General features: G+C 49.3%; 1 protein-coding gene across 5 annotated transcripts in view; it reads left to right on the top strand.

Annotated features, from left to right (window-relative positions):
* The window catches only part of LOC137415278 (transmembrane protein 45B), a 67,939-nt gene that overhangs the window by 29,771 nt on the left and 14,963 nt on the right, over positions 1 to 23,205 (top strand). For all 5 annotated transcript variants that reach the window (XM_078781257.1, XM_078781259.1, XM_078781260.1 and 2 more), the window contains exons 2-4: positions 7,326 to 7,550; positions 7,665 to 7,877; positions 10,453 to 10,637. In XM_078781257.1, the coding sequence (XP_078637383.1) occupies positions 7,346 to 7,550; positions 7,665 to 7,877; positions 10,453 to 10,637 (603 nt within the window). In that variant the 5' untranslated portion in view covers positions 7,326 to 7,345. The remainder of the gene's footprint in view (positions 1 to 7,325; positions 7,551 to 7,664; positions 7,878 to 10,452; positions 10,638 to 23,205) is intronic.

Raw genomic sequence — 23,205 nt, 5'->3', positions numbered from 1 at the left:
AGACCGCGTCCCCCGGTGGATGCCACAAGACTCAACCTTACCTGCGGGGCCATCCCCAATGCATCCCCCCTAAATTTCCACGGGCCCTGTCCAGATGTTACAGGTGAGTGACACGGCTCGGTGGATTTCGCCCACATTCATGCAACACAGACCCCTTAACCACTCATTCTCATTCCATAGGTCATCAAGGCATTTCAAAAATCAACAAAGCACTTATTCCCAATACACCCCCTGCAGGACCATGGCATTGATGTCATTCACGTGTGTGTGCATTCCTCAACTAGGCAGCGGGGAGGTACCGCACAAAAAGATGGTGGGGGGCACATCAGGCTGTGGTGCCCGCAGTCCCAAAAACAAGTCAACCGACTTACAAGTTCATTGCCCCCCCCCCCCCCTTTACCTCTTGGCCCCGTGACAGCCCAACAGCCCCTTTCCGCCGTTACCTCGCCGGTGAGGGTCTCCACACACACCAGGCTCCTTTGCCTCCTGCTTTCGCGCAGCAACACGGGTCACCGGGGGACTTCCTCACCCCGCGGCGCCCAACCAGACCCTCCACCGACGAGCTCCAATTTCCAGTTACCACCGGCTGCCAGGGGTAATTGCCGCAGAGGGGGGCCCGCAGGCATCGCTCCTCAGAGCTTGCTCTGTACCTGCGGACACACACACCTTCCCCACCCACAAGACCCCAAAACACACTTCCTCCCCCGCTGCCATTCAATTCTCCACACAACTCAGCACAATTCAGTACAATTCATAGATGGTGTAAAAGGTGTTACAAGGCTTGCCATGGCCTGCCAATGTGAAATCCCATTCACAGTTCGAATCATTGAATCCTTACACATTTCCATTAGCACATTTCCAAAAAGCACAATTATCGCCCCTCATTATCTCCAATAATCATCACTCACTCTCCAGGTTCCACTCTCACGACCACATCAAAACACCTAACCACAATACAAAAACATACGCCACCCACAAGACACTGTGGCTCCCATTCCATCCCCTCACCGGCCATGTCATCACTCTCACCCGCCTCCCAACTCCAAATTACATGTCCCCAATTTCCCAAAGCAAATCCTGAAGCCTGGGACAGTACTCCTCAAAGCACTCACCTCAAGTGCAGGTAGTTGCAGGTTGGTCAGGTCCAAGAGTGTCATCCACCCTTCACAATCCCAAAATTTCACATTGGGCCTACCAAATCCTTCCAAATTTCTCTTTTGTCCCCACTACACTGGCAGGTATGTGGATCCGCATCCAACGGTGATCATCACTACACAACTAACTGTGGCCACGACAGCTCTGCACCTCTACCGTGCAAGGGTCACCGGGACAAGGTGAGCAGTCAAAACGCCAACATGGCCCATGAGTGTCCATAAGGGTGCGACCCACCATCCATCCTTCGGCCCCCCTGCGAGGAACACAGCTGCAGCAGCCCCAGCTGGCCAATGTGGTGAGCACTTGCTGCCACAACACACACTACCGCACACACAACCTCGGCCCTGGGGGGCACGGTCGCAGTGCGTGGCATCCCTACAGCCACGTCCCCTGCACCTCCCCATCATCCCCCAGCCCGACTACAGAACTGCAGCCCCCCCAGTGCTCACCCACACTTGACCACACCAAGGTCCAGTCAACAGCCATGCTCCACCAGGAGACCCACCCAGAAGACATGGTCCACACACCTCGGACATGCACAGCACCACGTTGACCCTCAGGCTACACAACTGCATCCCCAGGATCCCGCGTCCCAAATATCAGCACAGTTGCCCCCGCAACCAGTTGAAAGCTGTGTCTTGCTACCCTATTAATTTCATCACAGCCTCCAACACTTTGGTCTACACACCTGGATCAATAATGGCGTCACTGTACAGTGTCCACCATGGCATTTCAAAATCCACCCTTAAATTTGCATCTAACCCACAGATTACCCATGCCAACCATTTGTCACATTTCACTCACCTCACCAAAGAAGGATGCTTTGCCATACACCTGCCAGCCGAGCATGGCCCATATGCTCGGCTCGTTCTAGTTTCCCGCACACTCTACCTCTATTGGCCCAGGCGGAGGTGGTGGTCCTCTATCTGGCATCTGTGGACCTACTGGGGGCCCCCTCCTTTCTGGACTGCGAAGCCTGTCAGGAGGTGGGGGCCCATATGGTTGCCGACAATTCCTCTGACTGTGCCCTCTTCTCCCACATCTAAAACAAGTCCCCAAGAACGGACCCCTCTGGTAGCCAGGTGGAGCCCCCCTTTCTCCCGGCCCAGCCCGATAAAAATCAGGCCGTCCTGATGGCCAACCTGGACCACCCTGTCGTGACTCGCTCCCTGCAATTTGTCCCCCCATCAAATTTGTCAGCTGGCGGCTGATTCCCCTTAACATTCGCCCGATGTCATCCTCTGGCTTTTCCCGATCCCGCACCTCGGTCTGCCGTACCGTCACAGGTGCCCTCTCCGATGCGCGGTTCGACCTTCTCAAAAAGGTCAGTCTCGCCGCGCATTCCGCTGCCCGGTGCACCGTGGGTGGGTCCTGTAACTCCACCAACGTCCGGACCTCAGGATCAGGGAGAGCCGCCATAAATTTTTCTATCGCCAGCTTGTCCCACGCCTGTGCTGGTAGGTCCCTGTATGCTATCCTCACAGACTGGTATATATCCTGGGCCAGCTCCTGCAACGTCTCATTAGGCTTTTGCCTGCGATGCAGCAGCTGTGCCCTGACCAGGTCGCACCTTGCGCCTGTCCCGTACCTGTTATTTAAGGCCTCACAAATGGCCTTGCTGGTCAATATTCCCTCTGGGACTACGTTCAACACGTCGGCGGCTGACCCACGCAGTGTCGCCACCAGATTCCCCATGCGCTCCCGCTCTCCCCAACCATTGAGCTGAGACACGCACTCAAATTGTGTCAGGAAAGCCTCGAGGCTCCCTGATCCGTCAAAATGTACGAGGGGGATTGTTTTTCCAGAGACTCTATTCCCCGATTCCTCTCTGTCCAAATCCAGTCCGGGGCCAAAACACCCCCCCAACTGGGTATTCCGTTTCGGAGCCTCTGGTGTCCAAATGTGGCTCGTGGTGAGGGTCTCCTGGGTCACTTTAATCTGGTCCTGAAGATGTTTAACCGACCTACTCACCTCTTCCTTCAGGCTCTCTTGAACCCGACCAACCTCCTTCTTGATGGTATTGTCCCAGATCTCCAGTCGCTCCTGCATAAAATCACTCACCCTTTCATTATCCATTAGTGGCCCCCACAGGCCTTTCTCAATTAACCCTTGCTCCTGCTCTTTTATGCGGGTTTCCAACCCCCTCACCTCCTCGGCCAATTTGCCCCCTTGTCGGTTGAGCAATCCCCATTCCTCACTCTGCTGTAGCATTCTGGCATCCACCCGGCCCCGATAGCCTTCCAGGTCCCCATTTGCTTTATCAATTCGAGCATTTGTGGCACCAATCTGACCCTCCAACTTTTCCCCCATTTGGACAGCCTGCGTCACGCCCTCCTCTATTTTTGACATTAATTCTTCCCGTTTCAATTCAATTTCCACCCCTATGGCTTTTTCCATCTCCCCCATTTGAGTTTCTACTTTACCCTCAAATTTCCCCAGTCTGTCCGTAATTTGGTTTTGCACTCTCCCTTCTATGCCATCAATTCGTTCCCCCAGCTGCTGTGCCATTTCCCCAATTTTTTCTTCCAATTGTTCATTCCTTTCCTTTATTTCATTCCTCCATTCCTTCCCCTGGGACTCCATTTTATTTTCCATCCCTTCAATTTTATTTTCCAACCCACTTTTCATTTCTCCCATTTGTTCCTCCAATCGATCACTCATTCCCTTCATTCCTTCCCTACATTCCTTCCCCTGGGACTCACTCTGAGCCCTCATGTCTTTTATTAAATTTACTATGGTCTGGAGATCTATCGGGGCCGTCCCAACGGCGGGGAAAGTTCCAACGCTATCCTCCTTATCCCCCATTTCCGGCTCACTCCCGACGCTGACGGAGGCCTCGCTGCGCACCTCCATTTCGTCGACCTCCGACATCCGCCTTTCGGAAGGTTGTTTCCCGCGCGCGTATTTATTTTAATACCAAAAACACAATTTAAATTTGACGAAGACGCGATATCGCGCTCCGTATGCCCAATTGATTATTAAATTTCTCCGCCTCGCCTATACAAATTTTGCGTTCGAACGTCGGACGCAATGTACGCCCGACCGTGTCGATGTCTCGCCGCGGACAAAAAAATTTGTCCGACGGGTTCAAATCCTACACTCCTGACACCACTTGTCGCGTAACCGTGATTAACACCACAGTTACGGATGACCGATTTGCGAGACTTTAACTCCCGAGGCGAACACTCAATGGCGGACTCAAGTTCAACACCAACGCGCGGAATGGCGGGGCGCAGCGAAGGCTCCGCAACCTTATCTATTAAAATCAAACACCCAGGAAAACTGCGTTCAGATATTATGTACAAAAAGTAATATAAGGGTTTATTAGGAAAAGTAAAGCCAGTGAAAAAGCCCGCCGGTAAATCTAATAACTCTAATAAACCTAAATCGGGACGTCCCCACACGACTGACAGCAAACACAAACGAGGGAGATTAATCACGAAAATAACACGTCCCGTCGTTCAAAATATACGCGGAGATCGGGCTTATCTGTCTTTGTCGTCTTGTATTGTTGGTGTCCAGCACCGCTCCTTCCGGCCCGATCGCACACCACGAGGCCCCTCGCTCCAAGCACCACGCGTCCGACGCAGGCCAGCGGCTCCACTTGACCAGGGACAGGAAGGACTCCTTTCAACTCCACTCGACTCGACGCGGGAGTGCTGGCAGCCAAGTGCCAACGAACTGCTCAGTGCCAACTGGGTGTGCTCTCGTGTGTCTCCTGCGACTCCCTACAACCCGAACTGCACTCGAACTGCGACTGGAATGGCGTGTCCTCTCCAACTCTCCACCACCGCTCAACTCTCTGGTGCCTGCCTGCGTCTGCCAGTGCCTGCCACGAACTCAACTCAACTCAACTGGCGAACTAACTTCGTGTGACTTGCGACTCAACTCAACTCAACTGGCGAACTAACTTCGTGTGACTTGCGACTCAACTCAACTCTCTGAAATGGCGTCCGACCGTCGCCTATATTGGTGGCCGATGACGTCACATTGCGCACTCCTCAGCCAATCAAAGCCTCCCGCGACTCCTGACATCTCCCCCGTTACGCGACCCTGCGGTCCTGGCATAACACGTGCCGGCCAGGTTTTTAGGCCTTTGGAGGTGTACACGGTGGCGGCCAATTGTGGTGGTGTTTTTGACCTGGTTTCCTGTCAATTTAATACGAAGTCCTTGTCAGGGAAAGGGGATTATTTAATGTTGCGCTAAGGACCTAACTAATGTTTATGTGGTTTGCAGTGCCATAAAGGACAAAGGTTTGATTACTAGGTGATACTCACAGGGGCGTTACCTTTAATCCCTCACTATTTAACACTCGGACCTCCAGGTAGATCCACAATCATACATCTTACCCCGACAAACGCCTAAACATCAAGAACTTATTACATGTAGAGTCCCTGTCACGACAGCCGAATACCTACCTATTCAGTTCTACCTAGCTCTAGATATTGCTCTACCAAATTCATAACAATATTGTCATATGTCATAATGTCATATTGTAAAGAGGTATTGTCATATTTTCTTTTCTATTTTTTTTTTTTTTTCATATTTTCTTTTCTATCGACCGATTTGCCTCCGTCCATATTATTACACCAAGTTTGATTTAAATCCATTCAGCTGTTCTCAAGTTATCACATTTTTACCTGACATGACCTTTGACCTCGTGACCCCAAAATGTAATCGGTTCATCTTTACCTCATTATACATACCTGCACCAAGTTTGATTTTGATTCCTTCAGCTGTTTTAAGTCAACTGGACACGGCCAACCCAAAAATGTAATGCCTCCGGCGACTTTGGCGCCATAAAGACCTGTCGGGATGAAACCCCAAACCCCATCCCCCTCCACCCCAAAAAACAACAAGGTGGGAAGGACGACAATATAGGAATGACACCATAACACAACACCACAATCCTTTTACCGATTAGCATCGTCATATTTTGTCATAGGTGACAATCGTAACAATCACGTGAAGATGTGTATGTTATAGGTAGTTGTAGATTTGTAGTGTGGGTTGGTGGTGTTTGAGGTAGTTGTAGATTTGTAGTGTGGGTTGGTGGTGTTTGAGGTAGTTGTAGATTTGTAGTGTGGGTTGGTGTTTGAGGTAGTTGTTGATTTGTAGTGTGGGTTGCTGTGTTTTAGGTAGTTGTAGATTGGTAGTGTGGGTTTCTGTGTTTGAGGTAGTTGTGAATTTGTAGTGTGGGTTGGTGTTTGAGGTAGTTGTAGATTTGTTGGTGGTGTTTGAGGTAGTTGTAGATTTGTAGTGTGGGTTGGTGGTGTTTGAGGTAGTTGTAGATTTGTAGTGTGGGTTGGTGTTTGAGGTAGTTGTTGATTTGTAGTGTGGGTTGCTGTGTTTGAGGTAGTTGTAGATTGGTAGTGTGGGTTGGTGGTGTTTCAGGTCGTTGTATATTGGTAGTGTGGGTTGCTGTGTTTGAGGTAGTTGTGAATTTGTAGTGTGGGTTGGTGTTTGAGGTAGTTGTAGATTTGTTGGTGGTGTTTGAGGTAGTTGTAGATTTGTAGTGTGGGTTGGTGGTGTTTGAGGTAGTTGTAGATTTGTAGTGTGGGTTGCTGTGTTTGAGGTAGTTGTAGATTGGTAGTGTGGGTTGGTGGTGTTTCAGGTAGTTGTATATTGGTAGTGTGGGTTGGTGGTGTTTCACGTAGTTGTAGATTTGTAGTGTGGGTTGCTGTGTTTGAGGTAGTTGTAGATTGGTAGTGTGGGTTGGTGGTGTTTCAGGTAGTTGTATATTGGTAGTGTGGGTTGCTGTGTTTGAGGTAGTTGTGAATTTGTAGTGTGGGTTGGTGTTTGAGGTCGTTGTAGATTTGTAGTGTGGGTTGGTGGTGTTTGAGGTAGTTGTAGATTTGTAGTGTGGGTTGCTGTGTTTGAGGTAGTTGTAGATTGGTAGTGTGGGTTGGTGGTGTTTCAGGTAGTTGTAGATTGGTAGGGTGGGTTGGTGGTGTTTCACGTAGTTGTAGATTTGTAGTGTGGGTTGGTGGTGTTTCACGTAGTTGTAGATTGGTAGTGTGGGTTGGTATGTTGTATATGAGGTCCTCCCTGCTGTACCCCATATGATACCCACAAACTAATGAATATTTGTAACATTTGGCTAATTGTTGACGAACGTTATTGGCTAATACCCATTGCTCTTGTCCTTTCCCTAACCCCACTACCGCAGTTTTGGTTTTTACCTTTTCAATGGCAAATTTCAAAGGGCATGCACTTCCAGGAAGCTTCTTCTTCCTTTTTGGGTTGTGGTGGGCAATAAAATACCCACTGAAGCATGCCAAACGACAGCGGAAGGATTCTGGGACCCATGGAGTTGGGGGTACTACCTGTCTCACCAACTTTCGGCGAATCGAACTGGTCGAAGGGATTGTGAAAACGGCATTTTCATTAATAGGTGAGATTTGTGGAACAGGTGTTCTTGCTTCATAAGGACATTGCCAAACATACATGTAATTCAACATGTGTGTGATAGCAAATGCTCTTCCTGATTTGTCTACGCTATCCTCAGGGATGATGGCCGAGCAGTTTGTACCAGATGGACCCCATATGCGTTTATATGATCGAGACGTGGATGCTTGGTTCCACCCCATGAATTGGCAGCACACTACGATGTACCTGTTCTTCATGCTGTCCGGCCTAGCAGACATAATCACGTATGGCACACGCCTCGGCCCGCCAGCCCTCGACCGCCTGATGCTGTCCGTTGCGGTCTTTGTGGAAGGTCAGTGGGTCACATACAATGGAAGCGCCATCAGGATGCATTTTATCTCTTATGGTCTTTGGCAATGTCTATGATATCCAGGCATATTGAAGAGGTGTTTTATGTTTTATTATTGCTTTAATAGTTATTAGCCCCGTTTGCTTGGTCTGAAACGGGGGCTTATGCATTGGGTCTCGTGCGTCCGCAACCACACCTCGGACAGGTGTGCACCGATTTTGTTCATACTTGGCACAACGCCGACACATGATGGTATGCATATGTATGCACATCATTTTGTTTCGTGATGCGATCCAAGATGGCTGACTGGCGGCCATTTTGGTGGTTAACCCCCCACACCCACCCCGATATTGAACTAGTCCTCCACCATTTCTTGGACATGCATTTACCGATCTTGTTCAAATTTGGACACATAATGAATGATGGCTTACATATGCACGTCATTTGTTTTCGATATCAGATCCAAGATGGCCGACTGGCGGCCATTTTGGTGGTTAAAAAAAACCCCGATATTGGGGTTTTTATTGAACTCGTCCCCCACCGTTTCTCGGACATGCATTTACCGATCTTGTTCAAATTTGGACACATAATGAATGATGGTTTACATATGCACGTCATTTGTTTTCGACATCAGATCCAAGATGGCCGACTGGCGGCCATTTTGGTGGTTAAAAAAACCCCAATATTGAACTCGTCCCCCACCATTTCTCGGACATGCATTTACCGATCTTGTTCAAATTTGGACACATAATGAATGATGGCTTACATATGCACGTCATTTGTTTTCGATATCAGATCCAAGATGGCCGACTGGCGGCCATTTTGGTGGTTAAAAAAACCCCAATATTGAACTCGTCCCCCACCATTTCTCGGACATGCATTTACCGATCTTGTTCAAATTTGGACACATAATGAATGATGGCTTACATATGCACGTCATTTGTTTTCGATATCAGATCCAAGATGGCCGACTGGCGGCCATTTTGGTGGTTAAAAAAAACCCCGATATTGGGGTTTTTATTGAACTCGTCCCCCACCGTTTCTCGGACATGCATTTACCGATCTTGTTCAAATTTGGCACACAGATAATGAATGATGGCTTACATATGCACGTCATTTGTTTTCGATATCAGATCCAAGATGGCCGACTGGCTGCCATTTTGGTGGTTAATCCTCCCTCCCTCCCCCCCCCCCATTACACCTCAACCCATCCCCCTTTGATCGATTCCCCTTTTCTCCCGTTCCCTTTCTCGGTTGCCTGCAACCTTCATTACCCAACTTTGCAATAATCCTTTTCCTTCACTATTTTTTTTTGCAAACTTAGTCGAGGCTCGTGGAAGAGCTGGAGCTGAATGGAAGGGAACAAAGTGGAAGGGGAAAACACCAACAGCAGAGAAGAGAGATCAAGGCGAGGGGGAGAAGGGCACAATGGGGGGGTGAACAGGCTGAAACACAGCAATACGAGGAAGGGGAAAGCGTCGGTGAAACAGAAAAGGAAGATACCACCTGACGAATAACAAATGAAAAGAGGTGAGAGGGGAAAATCACAATAACATGGAACAAGGGAGTGTGTGGGAATGGGTTTGTTTCGGGTAGAAGACATCATGAGTATGGATGGGTGGTGCTTTGAGGTAGTGGTGAACAGTCGGCTTGAAACCCTTGAGGGAAGAATGGGACTGAACAGACTGAGGAGGTTGATTCCACAGGTGAAAGAATAGAGGAACAAATGAGTGGAGGTGAGCAGTGAACCTGAATTTGCGTATGTGCCCTGTAGAAACCTGCGAAGGATAGAGCCAAGATATGGCAGAGAGTACAAACAACAACAACATGCATTTTAAGGCCATTTTCCCTGCTAGAGCGGGGGTTAGCCTTGCGGTCCCCATGACAATCTTCTCCATTTTGCCCTATTTTCTGCATCTCTCCTTGTTAACCCCCTTGTCCGCATTTCTTCTTCCACCATCTTTAGCCAAGTCTTTCTCGGTCTTCCCCGTCCTCTCTACTTCCCCCCCCCCCCCCCCACCCCCGATATTGAACTCGTCCTCCACCATTTCACGGACATGCGTTGACTGACCTTGTTCAAATTTGGCACAATCGCATTACATGATGGCATACACGTGCACTTCCCTTTATTTTGAGATCTGATCAAAGATGGCCGACTGGTAGAGTGGCAGCCATTTTATAGTTGTTAAAAAAAACCAAAAAAAAAAAACCCTTTATTGAACAAGTCCTCAGCCATTTCTTGGACGGGCATTAGCGGATCCTATTTGAAGTTATCACACCGATGATGAACGATGGATTACATATGCACGTTATTTATTTTCGAGATGAGATCCAAGATGGTCGACTGGTGGCCATTTTCTCACTTAAACATGTCCCCATCCATTTCTCGGACATGCATAGACTGATTTTGTTCAAACTTGGTACAAATACAATACATGAGTACATGTACGCAGAAGATGTTGTTTTGTAATCCGACGAAAGATGGCCGACTGACGGCCTTCAACTCCATAGAGCGAAATTACTAAAACCATGGGGGATATGGCATTTAGTCTTTTTCTCCTTGTTTCCCTTTGTGTAGGCCTGCTGTTTGCTTATCACCTGCACGGTCGTGCCACTCTGGACGTCCACGTTCACTCCCTGCTGCTCTACGCGGTGTTTGGAGGTGCTGCTGTCGTCTTCCTGGAGATTTTCGTGCCAAATCGCCCATGCCTGGAGCTCCTGCGGAGCAGCCTTGCGATGATCCAAGGCACTTGGTTTTACCAGGTATGAACAGGTACTTTGGTATTTTTGGGATCAAGATTCGAGAGGTATTGCACAAAAGGGCTATTTAATCTCGCTTTGTGTGTTGAAAAAGCGATGGGACAGTGCTGGAGGAATGAGGCGAGCAGTGAGGCTTTGCTCGTCATCGCATCTAGGCCTGGCCAGTGTTGCACTTCATGTCCTATAACGACATTTACACAAATCTTCTTGGGAAGATCATTTGGGGAATGCCCGTTTGTGAGGAAACTGAAGTGCTCGACCATTAGAGTTGTGAAACAATTTATTGAAAGCTTGGTATTCAAAAGGTATTATGAAAAATAATTAATTAATTTGAATATTTTGTTTTCCCACCTTCTCTAAATGACCCGGACTGGATCGCTATGTTCTGTTCTAGTGATCACATTTTCATTTCCATAGTGATCCAAAGCTCTTGGAGGGGCTTCTTCCAGTGTTGCGTGTTGGACAAAAGCTTTGGGAGACACCGTACTTTAAAATCAATTACAAGGACATTGGGAAAGGATGAACAAATCGAAGCGGTAACCTGGGATCCCAGCATATCGACCTATGGACTCCAAAGGGAAGACCAAAAGGCCCACCTCACAAAAAGAGCACACCTGAGCTCCTCACCACATACAAGGCTTTCATCCGCAGCTCAATGGAATACTGCTCTCCCCTCTGGGCCGGTGCTCCTGCCTCACACCTAGCTCGTCTTCACGCTGTTGAAACCAAAGCGTTCAGAATCATTGGAATCTCCCGCGATGAAGCTAACTCCAAGGGCCTTTCACTCACTCACCGCAGGCAGGTTGGTGGTCTTTCCGTCTTCTACCGACTCCTCTCCCCCCCCCCCCCAGCTCTCTCTGGGCTCTGTCCCCCAAATATTCCTACAGGTCGCACAAGATCTGCTTGCAACCCTCTTATGGTTAAACTGCCGAAATCTCGGCTCTCTGCTCACCTTCACTCCTCTTTTCTCCCGCCTCTGGAACAAACTCCCTCACTCTCTTCAATCCCACTCCACCCTCCAGGTCTTTAAAACGGCTGTTCACCACCATCTCTTATCTTCCCCCATCCAAAACCTTGATCTTTTCTACCCCCGCTAATTTCACCCCAAATCCTCTTTTTTGAAATACCGACTTCTTTCCTGGAAGTCCTTGGTGTCCTTGTGTTTTATACTTCTCCCACCCCCCCCCCCCCCTTCCCACGCCGCCTCCCCCCAATCCCTCTCCCTCCCACACATCTCCCGATGTCCCTGCTCTCAAATGTTGTGTTTATGTGCTTCCCCTTCTCTCCCCATCTTGTCTACCGCTCCCCTTTTTATATACTTTGTTTGTTTGTCTGGTCGATTTGTTTGTGTGATCAATGTTAGCTCTTTCACGAACCTCGATTATGTATACTAAAAAAAAGAAAAAGAAAGAAGGGAAGACCAATAAGGCCAAGTTTTAATTACAACCAACTCAAAATGTACAACTAGTCGTGCTGATGAAGACTCCCGTCGCACTCGGTAGAGTACACTCCGCCGCCATACTCAACAGTGTACGTTTTGTATCCCACTGATGGGCTGGATCTGGATTCGGACCTGGACCAACATCGAATCGGCTTGTTCTTGTCACCGAAACCAACTCATCTACCTCGTTTAGTCATAACTCGGACATAAGTTCTTGAGACATTGTGATATTGATCGTTTTTGGCCCTTTTCTCAATGGTGAAGAATCACTGAAAAATTCTCGTATCCAGATCTTAACCAAAATCTAACCAATTTGTCCTTGTCACACACACACACACACAACCTGTCCACCAAGCTTTGTCCGAAACCATCCATAACTTTTTGACATATCCAGATCACAAACAAACTGGTGAAAACACAACGTCCGTCGACCTTTGGCGAAGGTAACGATGAATGAAATCAACAGGACGTTGGTCGATGTACGAGGGAAGCAAGAAGCTGACATTTCAGGTGTTAACCCTTCAGACATGGGTACCAATATCTTCTGGCCGCTAGTAATGGGCAACCTGGCGTGTGAAAGGTACCATGTTTTGCAGCTCTAAGTTGTGTGAGTGAGTGACGATTAAGAGAAGGTGTATGCAGACAGGTGTAGATGTATTATGTATGGGGAGAGTGGTTTTAATGGATGGACACCTGGTGGGATACTGTGCTGCTCATGGTGGTGGCCTTGGACTTGGTGCTCATTGATTGCATGCGCAGCCTGTGACTGCTGGTTGCATCATTGCTGGGAGTGTGGCTGTGCTGCTGATGCAGTGCCCCTGTAGGACTGTTCAAAGGGCAGGAATTTGGCCAGGGTACCGGTGATACCTCGCCTCGTCCTCGTGAGGGACACCGTGGGATCTTTATTGGTCCTGATCCATTCTTGGTACATGTCCGAGTCGTCTTGGAGTTTGTGGACATGCCCTTTGTGAACGTTAACGTGGGATGTAATACCAGTGGACAGGAGACCCATTTTAACGTCGATCTGAGGGACAGCGCACACATTGATGAATCACCCTGTGTGTAAAACACCAGGATGGCAGTTAGTAGCTGGGCCGAGATTCAAACCCAGGCTACACATATCAGAGGTGAATGTGCACACCTTTAGGCCATCCTGCCAGCCCTGATTTGGTGGTGAGCTAGTCCTGATCCCAAAGCTGAATTCAGGCTTTGTCCTGTGCTGGGCCTGTGTTCCTTGTTCAATATCAGTGTCCCCTGAATGCATCGGAGGTACAACTTCTTGACAAGTACATGAGACAGGTTCCACAAGGAATCTGCTGCAGACATTGCAGGCCGGATATACAAAAGACGTTTAGCGAGCTTGCGAACACACACCTGCCCCTTAAATACTGACAAAAACAACGTTGTACGTGCACAGGTAATCTCCTGTGTAAATAGCAATTGTCTACCAACAGCCATAGGTGTCTAAATAGACGATTAACCTGTGAAACGGCTCCCATATCTCCAACATCCAATTGAAATTGTTCACTTGCATAGAATCGCAGCGCCACAGACAATTGTTGGAGGGTTCGTGCCAATTCAAGTAAACGTAACATCTAAACTACCAAATCTAAAGCATGTAGTGCTTGTTTCAAGGCGTTAGACGCACTCTTAAACATGCCCTCTCCGACGTGTAAACACTTGTCTGTTATTTAAACGTTTGCTATTAGGTTTGGATCAAGCATTAGGTAAACGCTCTTCGGCGTTTGGCGACTAACTTTGAACGGGTGATCATCGCACGATTAGCGATTCTACACGCGTCTAACGCTTGAACGCATTTTGTAAATTCGGCCCTGTGTGCTTGTGAAACGTTTCTCTCAAGGATGTTTCCGATTCCTCTGTGCCCCCCTCACCCCCCGATATTCTCTTTTTTTTCTCGACTTTTTCAGACCCATCCTCACTCACCATCCCCCCACATCCCCATTCTGAGTCGGTGTTGCTTTCTTTGTCAAGACTTCTATTGTTTATTGTCCTCACTAACACCTCCAAGCTCTGGAATACCTGTGGCTGCGTATGTTGGTTTGTGTGGTTTACTGTACACCGGTGTGTACCCTGGTTTAGAATAGGTACACCGTATCCCTGCGTGTCGTAAGACGCGACAAAGGGTTGGCGTCAGGAATGGCATCCGGCCATAAAAACATTGCCTCAAAAAGAGAACCATGACAATTACGACTACATATGGGCAGGGTACAGCCCGAAGTGGAGATCGGTTTCTGAGGTTTGGGACATGGAATGTAGGGACAATGACAGGGAGATCAGGAGAAGTGGTGGAAGTATTGGTCAGAAGAAGAGTGGACATATGTTGTGTGCAAGAGACGAGATGGAAGGGAAGTGGTGTGAGAATGGTGAAGGGTAGGAAGGGACAGAAATACAAGATTGTGTGGCAAGGGTGCCTGGAGGGCGTGAATGGCGTTGGTGTCCTGTTTTCCGAGGAGTTTGTAGACAGTGTGGTGAGTGTGACTAGAGTGAGTGATAGGTTGATGATGGTGAAAATGATGATTGGAAAGCTCTTGGTGAACGTCATCTCGGGATATGCTCCGCAGGTTGGTCGGAGCAATGAAGAGGACAAGTTCTGGTGTGCGATAGAGAAGCCGATGGAAAACGTGAAAGATGAGGAAGTTGTTGTGGTAGGAGGAGACCTAAATGGACATGTGGGAAGGAGTATGGATGGTTTTGAGGGAGTTCATGGGGGTTATGGATATGGTGTGAGAAATGGAGAAGGTGAAAGGATTTTGGAGTTTGCTGATGTAGCTGATTTGTTGATTTATAATACTCAGTTCCATAAAGAGGATAATAAGCTTGTTACATACACGTCAGGTGGGTCGACGACAACCGTTGACTACCTGATGGTGCGTAGGCGAGATAGGGGGCACCTCCGGGACACAAATGTGATCCTGGGGAAGGAGGCTGTTTTACAGCACCACTTGGTTGTCTGCGACATAAGGGGGAAAGGTGCGAGGAGAGCTCGTCGGGTGAAGTACCAACCGAGAATGAAGGTGTGGAGGTTGAAAGAGGTGACAGTAAGGGAGGCATTAAAAGAGAGGTTGAGTAGGTTAGAGGATGATGTGGTTGAGCTTGAAAGTGGTTGGATGTCAATGAAAGATAGTCTGTTGGGAGCCGTTGGTGAGGTATGTGGATGGACAAAAGGATCACCGAGGCACTCGGAAACATGGTGGTGGGATGATGAAGTTGGAAAGAGGATTGACGAGAAGAGGAAGAAGTTCAAGGAGTGGCAGAAGGCGAAGGGTACGGGGGCAGAAAAAGCAGAGCATGAAAGTTATAAGGCAGCCAAGAAGGCTGCAAAGAAAGAGGTAGCAAAGGCGCAGGAGGCATGTAGGTAAATGTTTGGAGAACGCTTGGATTCGGAAGAGGGTCAGAGAGCGGTATTCAGGATTGCAAAGCAGATAGCGAAAGAGAGGTGTGATGTGATGGGGGTGAGTTGCTTGAAGGATGAAGTGGGACAAATCGTTGTGGACCCAGATGGAATTAAAGGAAGATTGAAGAGATTTATGGAAATGCTGTTGAATGCAGAGAATGAATGGGATGGCAACATGGAGAGTAACCCAGTTTTAGGACCGGCAGAGAAGATAACTGAGAAGGAAGTTGAGGAAGCGATAAAAGCAATGAAGAGTAGAAAAGCGGGAGGGCCGACGGGAGTTGTGGGAGATATGTTGAAGGCAGCAGGAAGTTGGGGTGTGAAGAGAATGACAGAGATCTGTAATCTGGTGGTGAAAGAAGGCCGCATTCCAGTGGTTTGGGAACTGAGTACCCTCGTCCCTCTATACAAGGGGAAAGGTGACCCTCTGGACTGTGGCTCGTATCGAGCGATAAAGTTATTGGAGCATTGAATGAAGGTATTGGAAAGGGTGTTGGAGAGGAGGATAAGGAAGAAAGTGCAGATCGACGAAATGCAGTTTGGATTTATGCCAGCAAGAGGAACGACAGACGAGCTTTTTATTGTGAGGCAGTTGCAGGAGAAGTACATGGAGAAGGGGAAGAAGTCGTTTCTTGGGTTTGTTGATCTGGAGAAAGCATTGGATCGGGTTCCACGCAAAGTAGTTACATGGGCATTGAGGAAGTTGGGAGTGGAGGAATGGTTGATCAAAGTAGTGATGGCAATGTACAAAAGAGCGTGCACAGCTGTAAGGACGAAGGACGGGAACAGTGGTGAGTTTGAGGTGAAGGTGGGAGTGCATCAGGGATCAGTACTAAGTCCACTGCTATTTGTAGCTGTGATGGAGGTGCTGGCTCGGAACGTAAAGGAGGGTTTACCGTGGGAGTTGTTGTATGCAGATGATCTGGTGTTGATTGCGGAAAGTATGGATGGACTGAAGGAAAAGATGAACAAGTGGAAGTAATGTATGGAGACAAAAGGTCTGAAGGTGAATATCGGAAAGACGAAGGTGATGGCAAGTGGTAAAGCATGTGGTGAGGTGGAAAGAACTGGGAAGTGGCCCTGTGCTGTGTGTCGGAAGGGTGTCGGTGTGAACTCCATTCAATGTAGAATGTGCGCTGAGTGGGTTAATCAAAAATGTAGTGGTCTGAGAGGGTCATGAACCAATGTGGCAGCTACATTCAAATGTAAGGTGTGCACCGGGAGCTGCAGATGGCGGAAATGTTGAGTTGGATCTTGGAGACGGCATGAAGCTGGAAGGTGTGAAAACATTTTGCTACCTCGGAGACATGCTGAATGGAGAAGGTGGATCAGACTCGGCAACGGTTGCTAGAGTGAGATGTGCATGGAAGAAGTTTCGGGAACTGAGTGGCATGGTGACGAGGAGGGGAGTGTCGTTGAAGCTGAAGGGAAAGGTGTATGCTGCATGTGTGAGAAGTGTTATGATTTATGGGAGTGAGACATGGGTAATGAACGTAGAGCAGCAACGAAGGTTGGAAAGGGTGGAAATGCGAATGGTTCGGTGGATGTGTGGAGTATCGTTGAGAGAGAGGAAGACAAATGATGGATTGCGAAAGATGATGGGAATAGAGCCTGTGATTGATGCTGTGAAGAGGAACAGGTTTAGATGGCTTGGTCATCTGTTGAGGAAGGATGAAAGTGACTGGTTGAGAAGAGTGATGGAAATGAATGTAGAAGGAAGTAGAGGACGGGGAAGACCGAGAAAGACTTGGCTGAAGATGGTGGAAGAAGAAATGCGGGCAAGGGGGTTAACAAGGAGAGATGCAGAAAATAGGGCAAAATGGAGAAGATTGTCATGGGGACCGCAAGGCTAACCCCCGCTCTAGCAGGGAAAATGGCCTTAAAATGCATGTTGTTGTTTGTTGTTGTACTGTATACCCAATGATGACTACACTCTGTATAATCTATTTCTTCGAACGCTAATCTATTCAAAATCACACAATCTTACTTTGTTTCTCATCTTCTGTGACTTGAACTGTTACCATGACAGCTGGTTTGGTGTTGGCTCTGCTTTTTGTGAATCCATGACTTTGACCCAATCTGTGACCTCATAAGGGGTATTCCTCTGACTGATACATCCCAGATCACCCCAGATCCACTTTTTTGAAATTCCAACTTCGTTCCTGGAAGTCCTTGCAGTGTCCATATGTTTTATACCTCTCCCACCTCCCCCCAAGCCCTCTCCCTCCCACAGTTTTCTCGATGTCCCTGCTCTCAAATGTTGTGTTTGTGTCCTTCCCCCTCTCTCCCCATCTTGTCTACCGCTCCCCTTATTATATGTTTTATGTGTCGGTTTGACTTTTTGTGTGATTAATGTTAGCTCTTTCACGATCTTGTATACAAAAAAAATCAAAAAAATCCTGGATCTAGGATGACGCGCTTTCCTTCAAATATCTTGCTCCTCTTTGATGATGTCCTTGTAAAGGCTTGTCGTGGTTACATTTAATTAAAATTGATCAAAACCTGCGCAATTAGATCGACAGCACAGAAAGCCAATTTAATGGGTGTTTACATCCCAACTTTCCTGAAAACATTTCCTTGCTCGCCGGGTGGATGATGCACAGGGAAGGGAGGGGCGAAGCTCTGGGTGACTTTGATGTGAGAATTGAAACCCATTCACTTGATGATCTTGTAAACTTCGAGTATATAGTGGGGCTTTATTAAGCATTATGCATCGTCATTAAGCACATATATATTGCTGGGCACGTATCTCCCATATATTCTTAATGTAAACTTTGGGGGGTGGGGAACCCTAACTCCAGCAGTTATATATATAGATATATATATATATAGATATATATATATATATAAAACACAGTTTGTGTGTGTGTGTGTAATGTTACCGATAGACTCCTAAACGGAGAGGCTTACGTGCTTGATATTTGACATAGACATTGCCATTGAGCGTGGGACGAACATGGCCGAACTCAAAATATTTCACGATCCATATTTTTTATTCATATTTACCGCAGCGCATTTCAGCGAAGTACCCGCTAATCTCAGCCGGTTCCAGAGCAGCTCGCTGATTCGCTCAGAGCGATCACGTGATGTTCCATTCCCGCCGCCAGACTGATTCGCTCAGAGCGATCACGTGATGTTCCATCCCGTCACACGTCACTTCACCTTTTATGCGATCGTGTTTTGTATCGATTTTGTGCGATATGAATTAAATGTCTTTGAAACAACTGTGAAACGTCTTTCCACAACCCTTCCGTAACCAATTGGAGCAGTTTCTTGCCGCACTAAACGAGATCCGCGAAGCGAGTTGGTTGAGTCGTGCTGACCAAGATGGCGACTTCACTTTTCACGGAGTATGAGCGTTCTATATATTTTCAATTCAGTGCGCCCGTGATTTGTGGCATAGACATGACCATTGGGCCTTCACGGTGTAATTTGTGCGAGGCTTTTGTCCGAGTGAGCTTGAGTCGAGAGGGCGAATGTACGGGTTGGGAATGTACGGGTCTCCCTTCCCCCGCCCGGCAACGCCCGTACTGGAGGACGTCACAGGACGGTGAGTCTCCAAAATCCGCTTCGTGCTGTTCCGAATATGCAGGACTATGTCCGATTGTTGTGCTGCTCTCCGACCATGAGAACTGCAACGTCATTGTTGACTGGCCATCCCCGGCCATCCCCTTCCCTCCCCCTTCCCCCTCCATCCCCCCTTCCCTTACCCCTCCACCCTACCCCTCCCCCTCCATTTCCCCCCTCCCTTTTCCCCCTCCCCCTCCCTTTTCCCCCTCCCCCTCCCTTTTCCCCCTCCCTTTTCCCCCTCCCCCTCCCTTTTCCCCCTCCCCCTCCCTTTTCCCCCTCCCTTTTCCCCCTCCCTTTTCCCCCTCCCTTTTCCCCCTCCCCCTCCCTTTCCCCCCTCCCCCTCCCTTTTCCCCCTCCCCCCTCCCTTTTCCCCCTCCCTTTTCCCCCTCCCCCTCCCTTTTCCCCCTCCCCCTCCCTTTCCCCCTCCCCCTCCCTTTCCCCCTCCCCCTCCCCTTTCCCCCTCCCTTTTCCCCCTCCCCCTCCCTTTTCCCCCTCCCCCTCCCTTTTCCCCCTCCCCCTCCCTTTTCCCCCTCCCCCTCCCTTTCCCCCTCCCCTCCCCCTCCCCCCCCCTCCCCTCCCTTTTCCCCTTCCCCTCCCTTTTTCCCCTCCCCCTCCCTTTTCCCCCTCCCCCTCCCTTTTCCCCCTCCCCCTCCCTTTTCCCCCTCCCCCTCCCTTTTCCCCCTCCCCCTCCATTTTCCCCCTCCCCCTCCCCCTCCCCCTCCCTTTCCCCCCTCCCTTTTTGCCCTCCCCCCTCCCTTTTTGCCCTCCCTCCTCCCTTTTTCCCCTCCCCCCTCCCTTTTTCCCCTCCCCCCTCCCTTTTTCCCCTCCCCTTTTCCCCTCCCCCTCCCTTTTCCCCTCCCCCTCCCTTTTCCCCCTCACCCTCCCTTTTCCCCCTCACCCCTCCCCCTCCCCCCTCTACCCTACCCCCTCCACCCTACCCCCTCCCCCTCCCCCACCCTTCTCCCCCTCCCCCACCCTTCTGCCCCTCCCCCACCCTTCTCCCCCTCCCCTCCCCCACCCTTCTCCCCCTCCCCTCCCCCACCCTTCTCCCCCTCCCCTCCCCCTCCCCTCCCCCACCCTTCTCCCCCTCCCCTCCCCTCCCCCACCCTTCTCCCCCTCCCCTCCCCTCCCCCACCCTTCTCCCCCTCCCCTCCCCCACCCTTCTCCCCCTCCCCTCCCCCACCCTTCTCCCCCTCCCCTCCCCCACCCTTCTCCCCCTCCCCTCCCCCACCCTTCTCCCCCTCCCCTCCCCCACCCTTCTCCGCCTCCCCTCCCCCTCCCCTCCCCCACCCTTCTCCCCTCCCCCCTCTTCTCCCCTCCCCCCCTCTTCTCCCCTCCCCCCCTCTTCTCCCCTCCCCCCCTCCCTCTTCTCCCCTCCCCCCCTCCCTCTTCTCCCCTCCCCCCTCCCTCTTCTCCCCTCCCCCCTCCCTCTTCTCCCCTCCCCCCCTCCCTCTTCTCCCCTCCCCCCTCCCTCTTCTCCCCTCCCCCCTCCCTCTTCTCCCCTCCCCCCCTCCCTCTTCTCCCCTCCCCCCTCCCTCTTCTCCCCTCCCCCCTCCCTCTTCTCCCCTCCCCCCTCCCTCTTCTCCCCTCCCCCCTCCCTCTTCTCCCCTCCCCCCTCCCTCTTCTCCCCTCCCCCCTCCCTCTTCTCCCCTCCCCCCCTCCCTCTTCTCCCCTCCCCCCTCCCTCTTCTCCCCTCCCCCCCCCGTTCCCCTCCCCCCTCCCCTCCCCCGCCCAGCAATGCCGGGTACTTCTGCCGGGTCCCCCCTCCCCCTCCCCCCCGCCCACCCCTCCCCCCTCCCACCCCCCCTCCGGCCCCTCCCCCCTCCCCCCTCCTTCCCCCCTGCCCCCTCCCCCCACCCCCTCCCATCCCTCCCCCCCTCCCACTCTTCTCCCCTCCCCTTCCCCCTGTTCCCCTCCCCTCCCGGCAATGCCGGGTATTTCTGCTAGTATATATATATAGATATATATAGATATATATAAATAATATTATAATATTATATCTCGGCGCTGATGGTGTGTGTGTGTATATATATATATCAAACTAGAACGGGCACTCGGTAGAGCGCATACCTTCGCCGCAGCTACTTTTGTTGCCAAAATAAAAGACTACAAGATCTGTGTAGCAAAGCATTTTGGCATTAGTTTCATACAAATTGGACACAAATTGACCGCGCTATGGTAAAAAGACGATTTTGACCTTTTCATGACCTTGACCTTGACCTTTGACCCGATCGATTCCAAAATCTAATCAAATGGTTCCCGGATAATAACCTATCATCCCACCAAATTTCATGCGAATCGGTTGAATACTTTTTGAGTTATGCGAATAACATACACACACACACACAGACATACAAATAAATACACAGCGATCAAAACATAACCTTCCGCTTTTGCGAAGGTAATAAATCCATTTTTAGTTCTCCAACCTTTAATGAGCAAACAAACAACTGCTCGACGTTTCGATCAGCAACACGAACAAACGTGCATCCACTGACCTTTCTCAAGAGTAACGTAAAACAACTCTATACACTCCCTTATATAAGGGGAAAAGGGGGTGGGGACACCGAACCACCAATCAATGCCATTCTGCGACAACTCGTGCCATTCAAATTTAAACCGTACATCAAAACAGTTGAAACAACTGAAACCACACCTTGTGATGTTACATTAAAACCACCGTTAAATCATCCGTTGGATCAAACAAAACGTAGCATAATTCAAATAAATCGATGAAAAATAAAATGGGTGTCCCCACCCCCTTTTCCCCTTATATAAGGGAGGGTCTAGAGTTGTTTTACGTTACTCTTGAGAAAGGTCAGTGGATGCACGTTTGTCCGTGTTGCTGATCGAAACGTCGAGCAGTTGTTTGTTTGCTCATTAAAGGTTGGAGAACTAAAAATGGATTCATTTGATTTTAATCCCAACCTGCTAGTCATTACTTTATATATATATGAATGAGCTGAGACTATTCCTTTTCATCTTGGGCTAAGAAAATTAAATAAGCCCGCATAGTTCATACTGGTGCACTCACTTCAAAGCCTCCTTGTGTCAATATATCTTGTCTCACTTTTAACAGCACTGCCTGGCTCTGTTGAGACAAAGCAGATCAGACATTTCTACACCACAAACACACCATCTCCTCGAGGCTTCTCAGCCTCCTTTCTCCGCCCTGCCCAACCTTACGCCCCCCCCCTGGCCCCCCCCCCTGGTGTGCCGCTTCTCGGTGAAGAAATGTATTTGAGGAACTTTTTACAAAGGGTCTGGGAGAAATATACGCTGGATACTTTGTCCTGTAATTTGATCATTTTGTTTTTTTGGGTATCCTTGTATTCCTGCTGTAATTAAAGTCAATCTTTATTTCTCCGTCAATAAACGCTTCAGATTAAACCACAAAAAGTGGAGGACATTAAATGCTTCTACCACAGGCCCATATCTCTGCTTATTTTAAGGGAACCGCCTTGTTGATGCAAGATATAGCTGTTCACGCAGACCAACGAGCAGGGACTTTAATCTGCTCTCTCAGAGGGGTTGAACCACCATCTCCACAGTTTTGGACATTGATTCTTCTTGGGAATACTTCAACAAAAGTGCACTTTATCTCGGGCACTGGTTTATCCAATCCAGTCTGTGGCTTGCTTACCCATCCCCAAGACCCTGGTGTACTGAATCCTATGGGAAGGCATTTTTGGTCAAACGGTTTGCTTTCTCAGCTTGGATTTCGTAACTTTCGTTCATTTCGTCAGGTTCACACCAAATGTGTGTCCATCCTGAGGTAATTAGGAAAACACCATCTTGGAAATATCAAGTATGAACTCTCCAGTCTCCTCTCTCCAAGTCATGGTGGTACCATAAGTCTGCTTCAGGTGTTGGCTCACCTTTGACTCCATTCCTCACCTCAAACGGCTGTACTGTAGACTCTGCCCACGATAAGGCAGAATGTCTAAACTGTGTCTTTGCCTCCAAGTGTCATGTACCCAACCCGTGTCATGTACCCAACGCTTTATCTTAAACCGACATACCCACTGTCTACCGGACTATGTGTCCTGCTCATCCGAGAAAGTTCTGTGCGGCCTTGACCCTGTTTCAGCATTGGGCCTAGTTGGCAGTTGGTCCATGTTCTCAAATCCTGATCTACTGTTCTT

This window comes from Myxine glutinosa, chromosome 7, assembly GCF_964187855.1.
Source record: "Myxine glutinosa chromosome 7, kmMyxGlut1.1, whole genome shotgun sequence".
In the NCBI taxonomy this organism is placed as follows: Eukaryota; Metazoa; Chordata; class Myxini; order Myxiniformes; family Myxinidae; genus Myxine; species Myxine glutinosa.
Note: the sequence above shows the minus strand (reverse complement) of the source record. Positions and strands in the feature narration are given on the sequence as shown.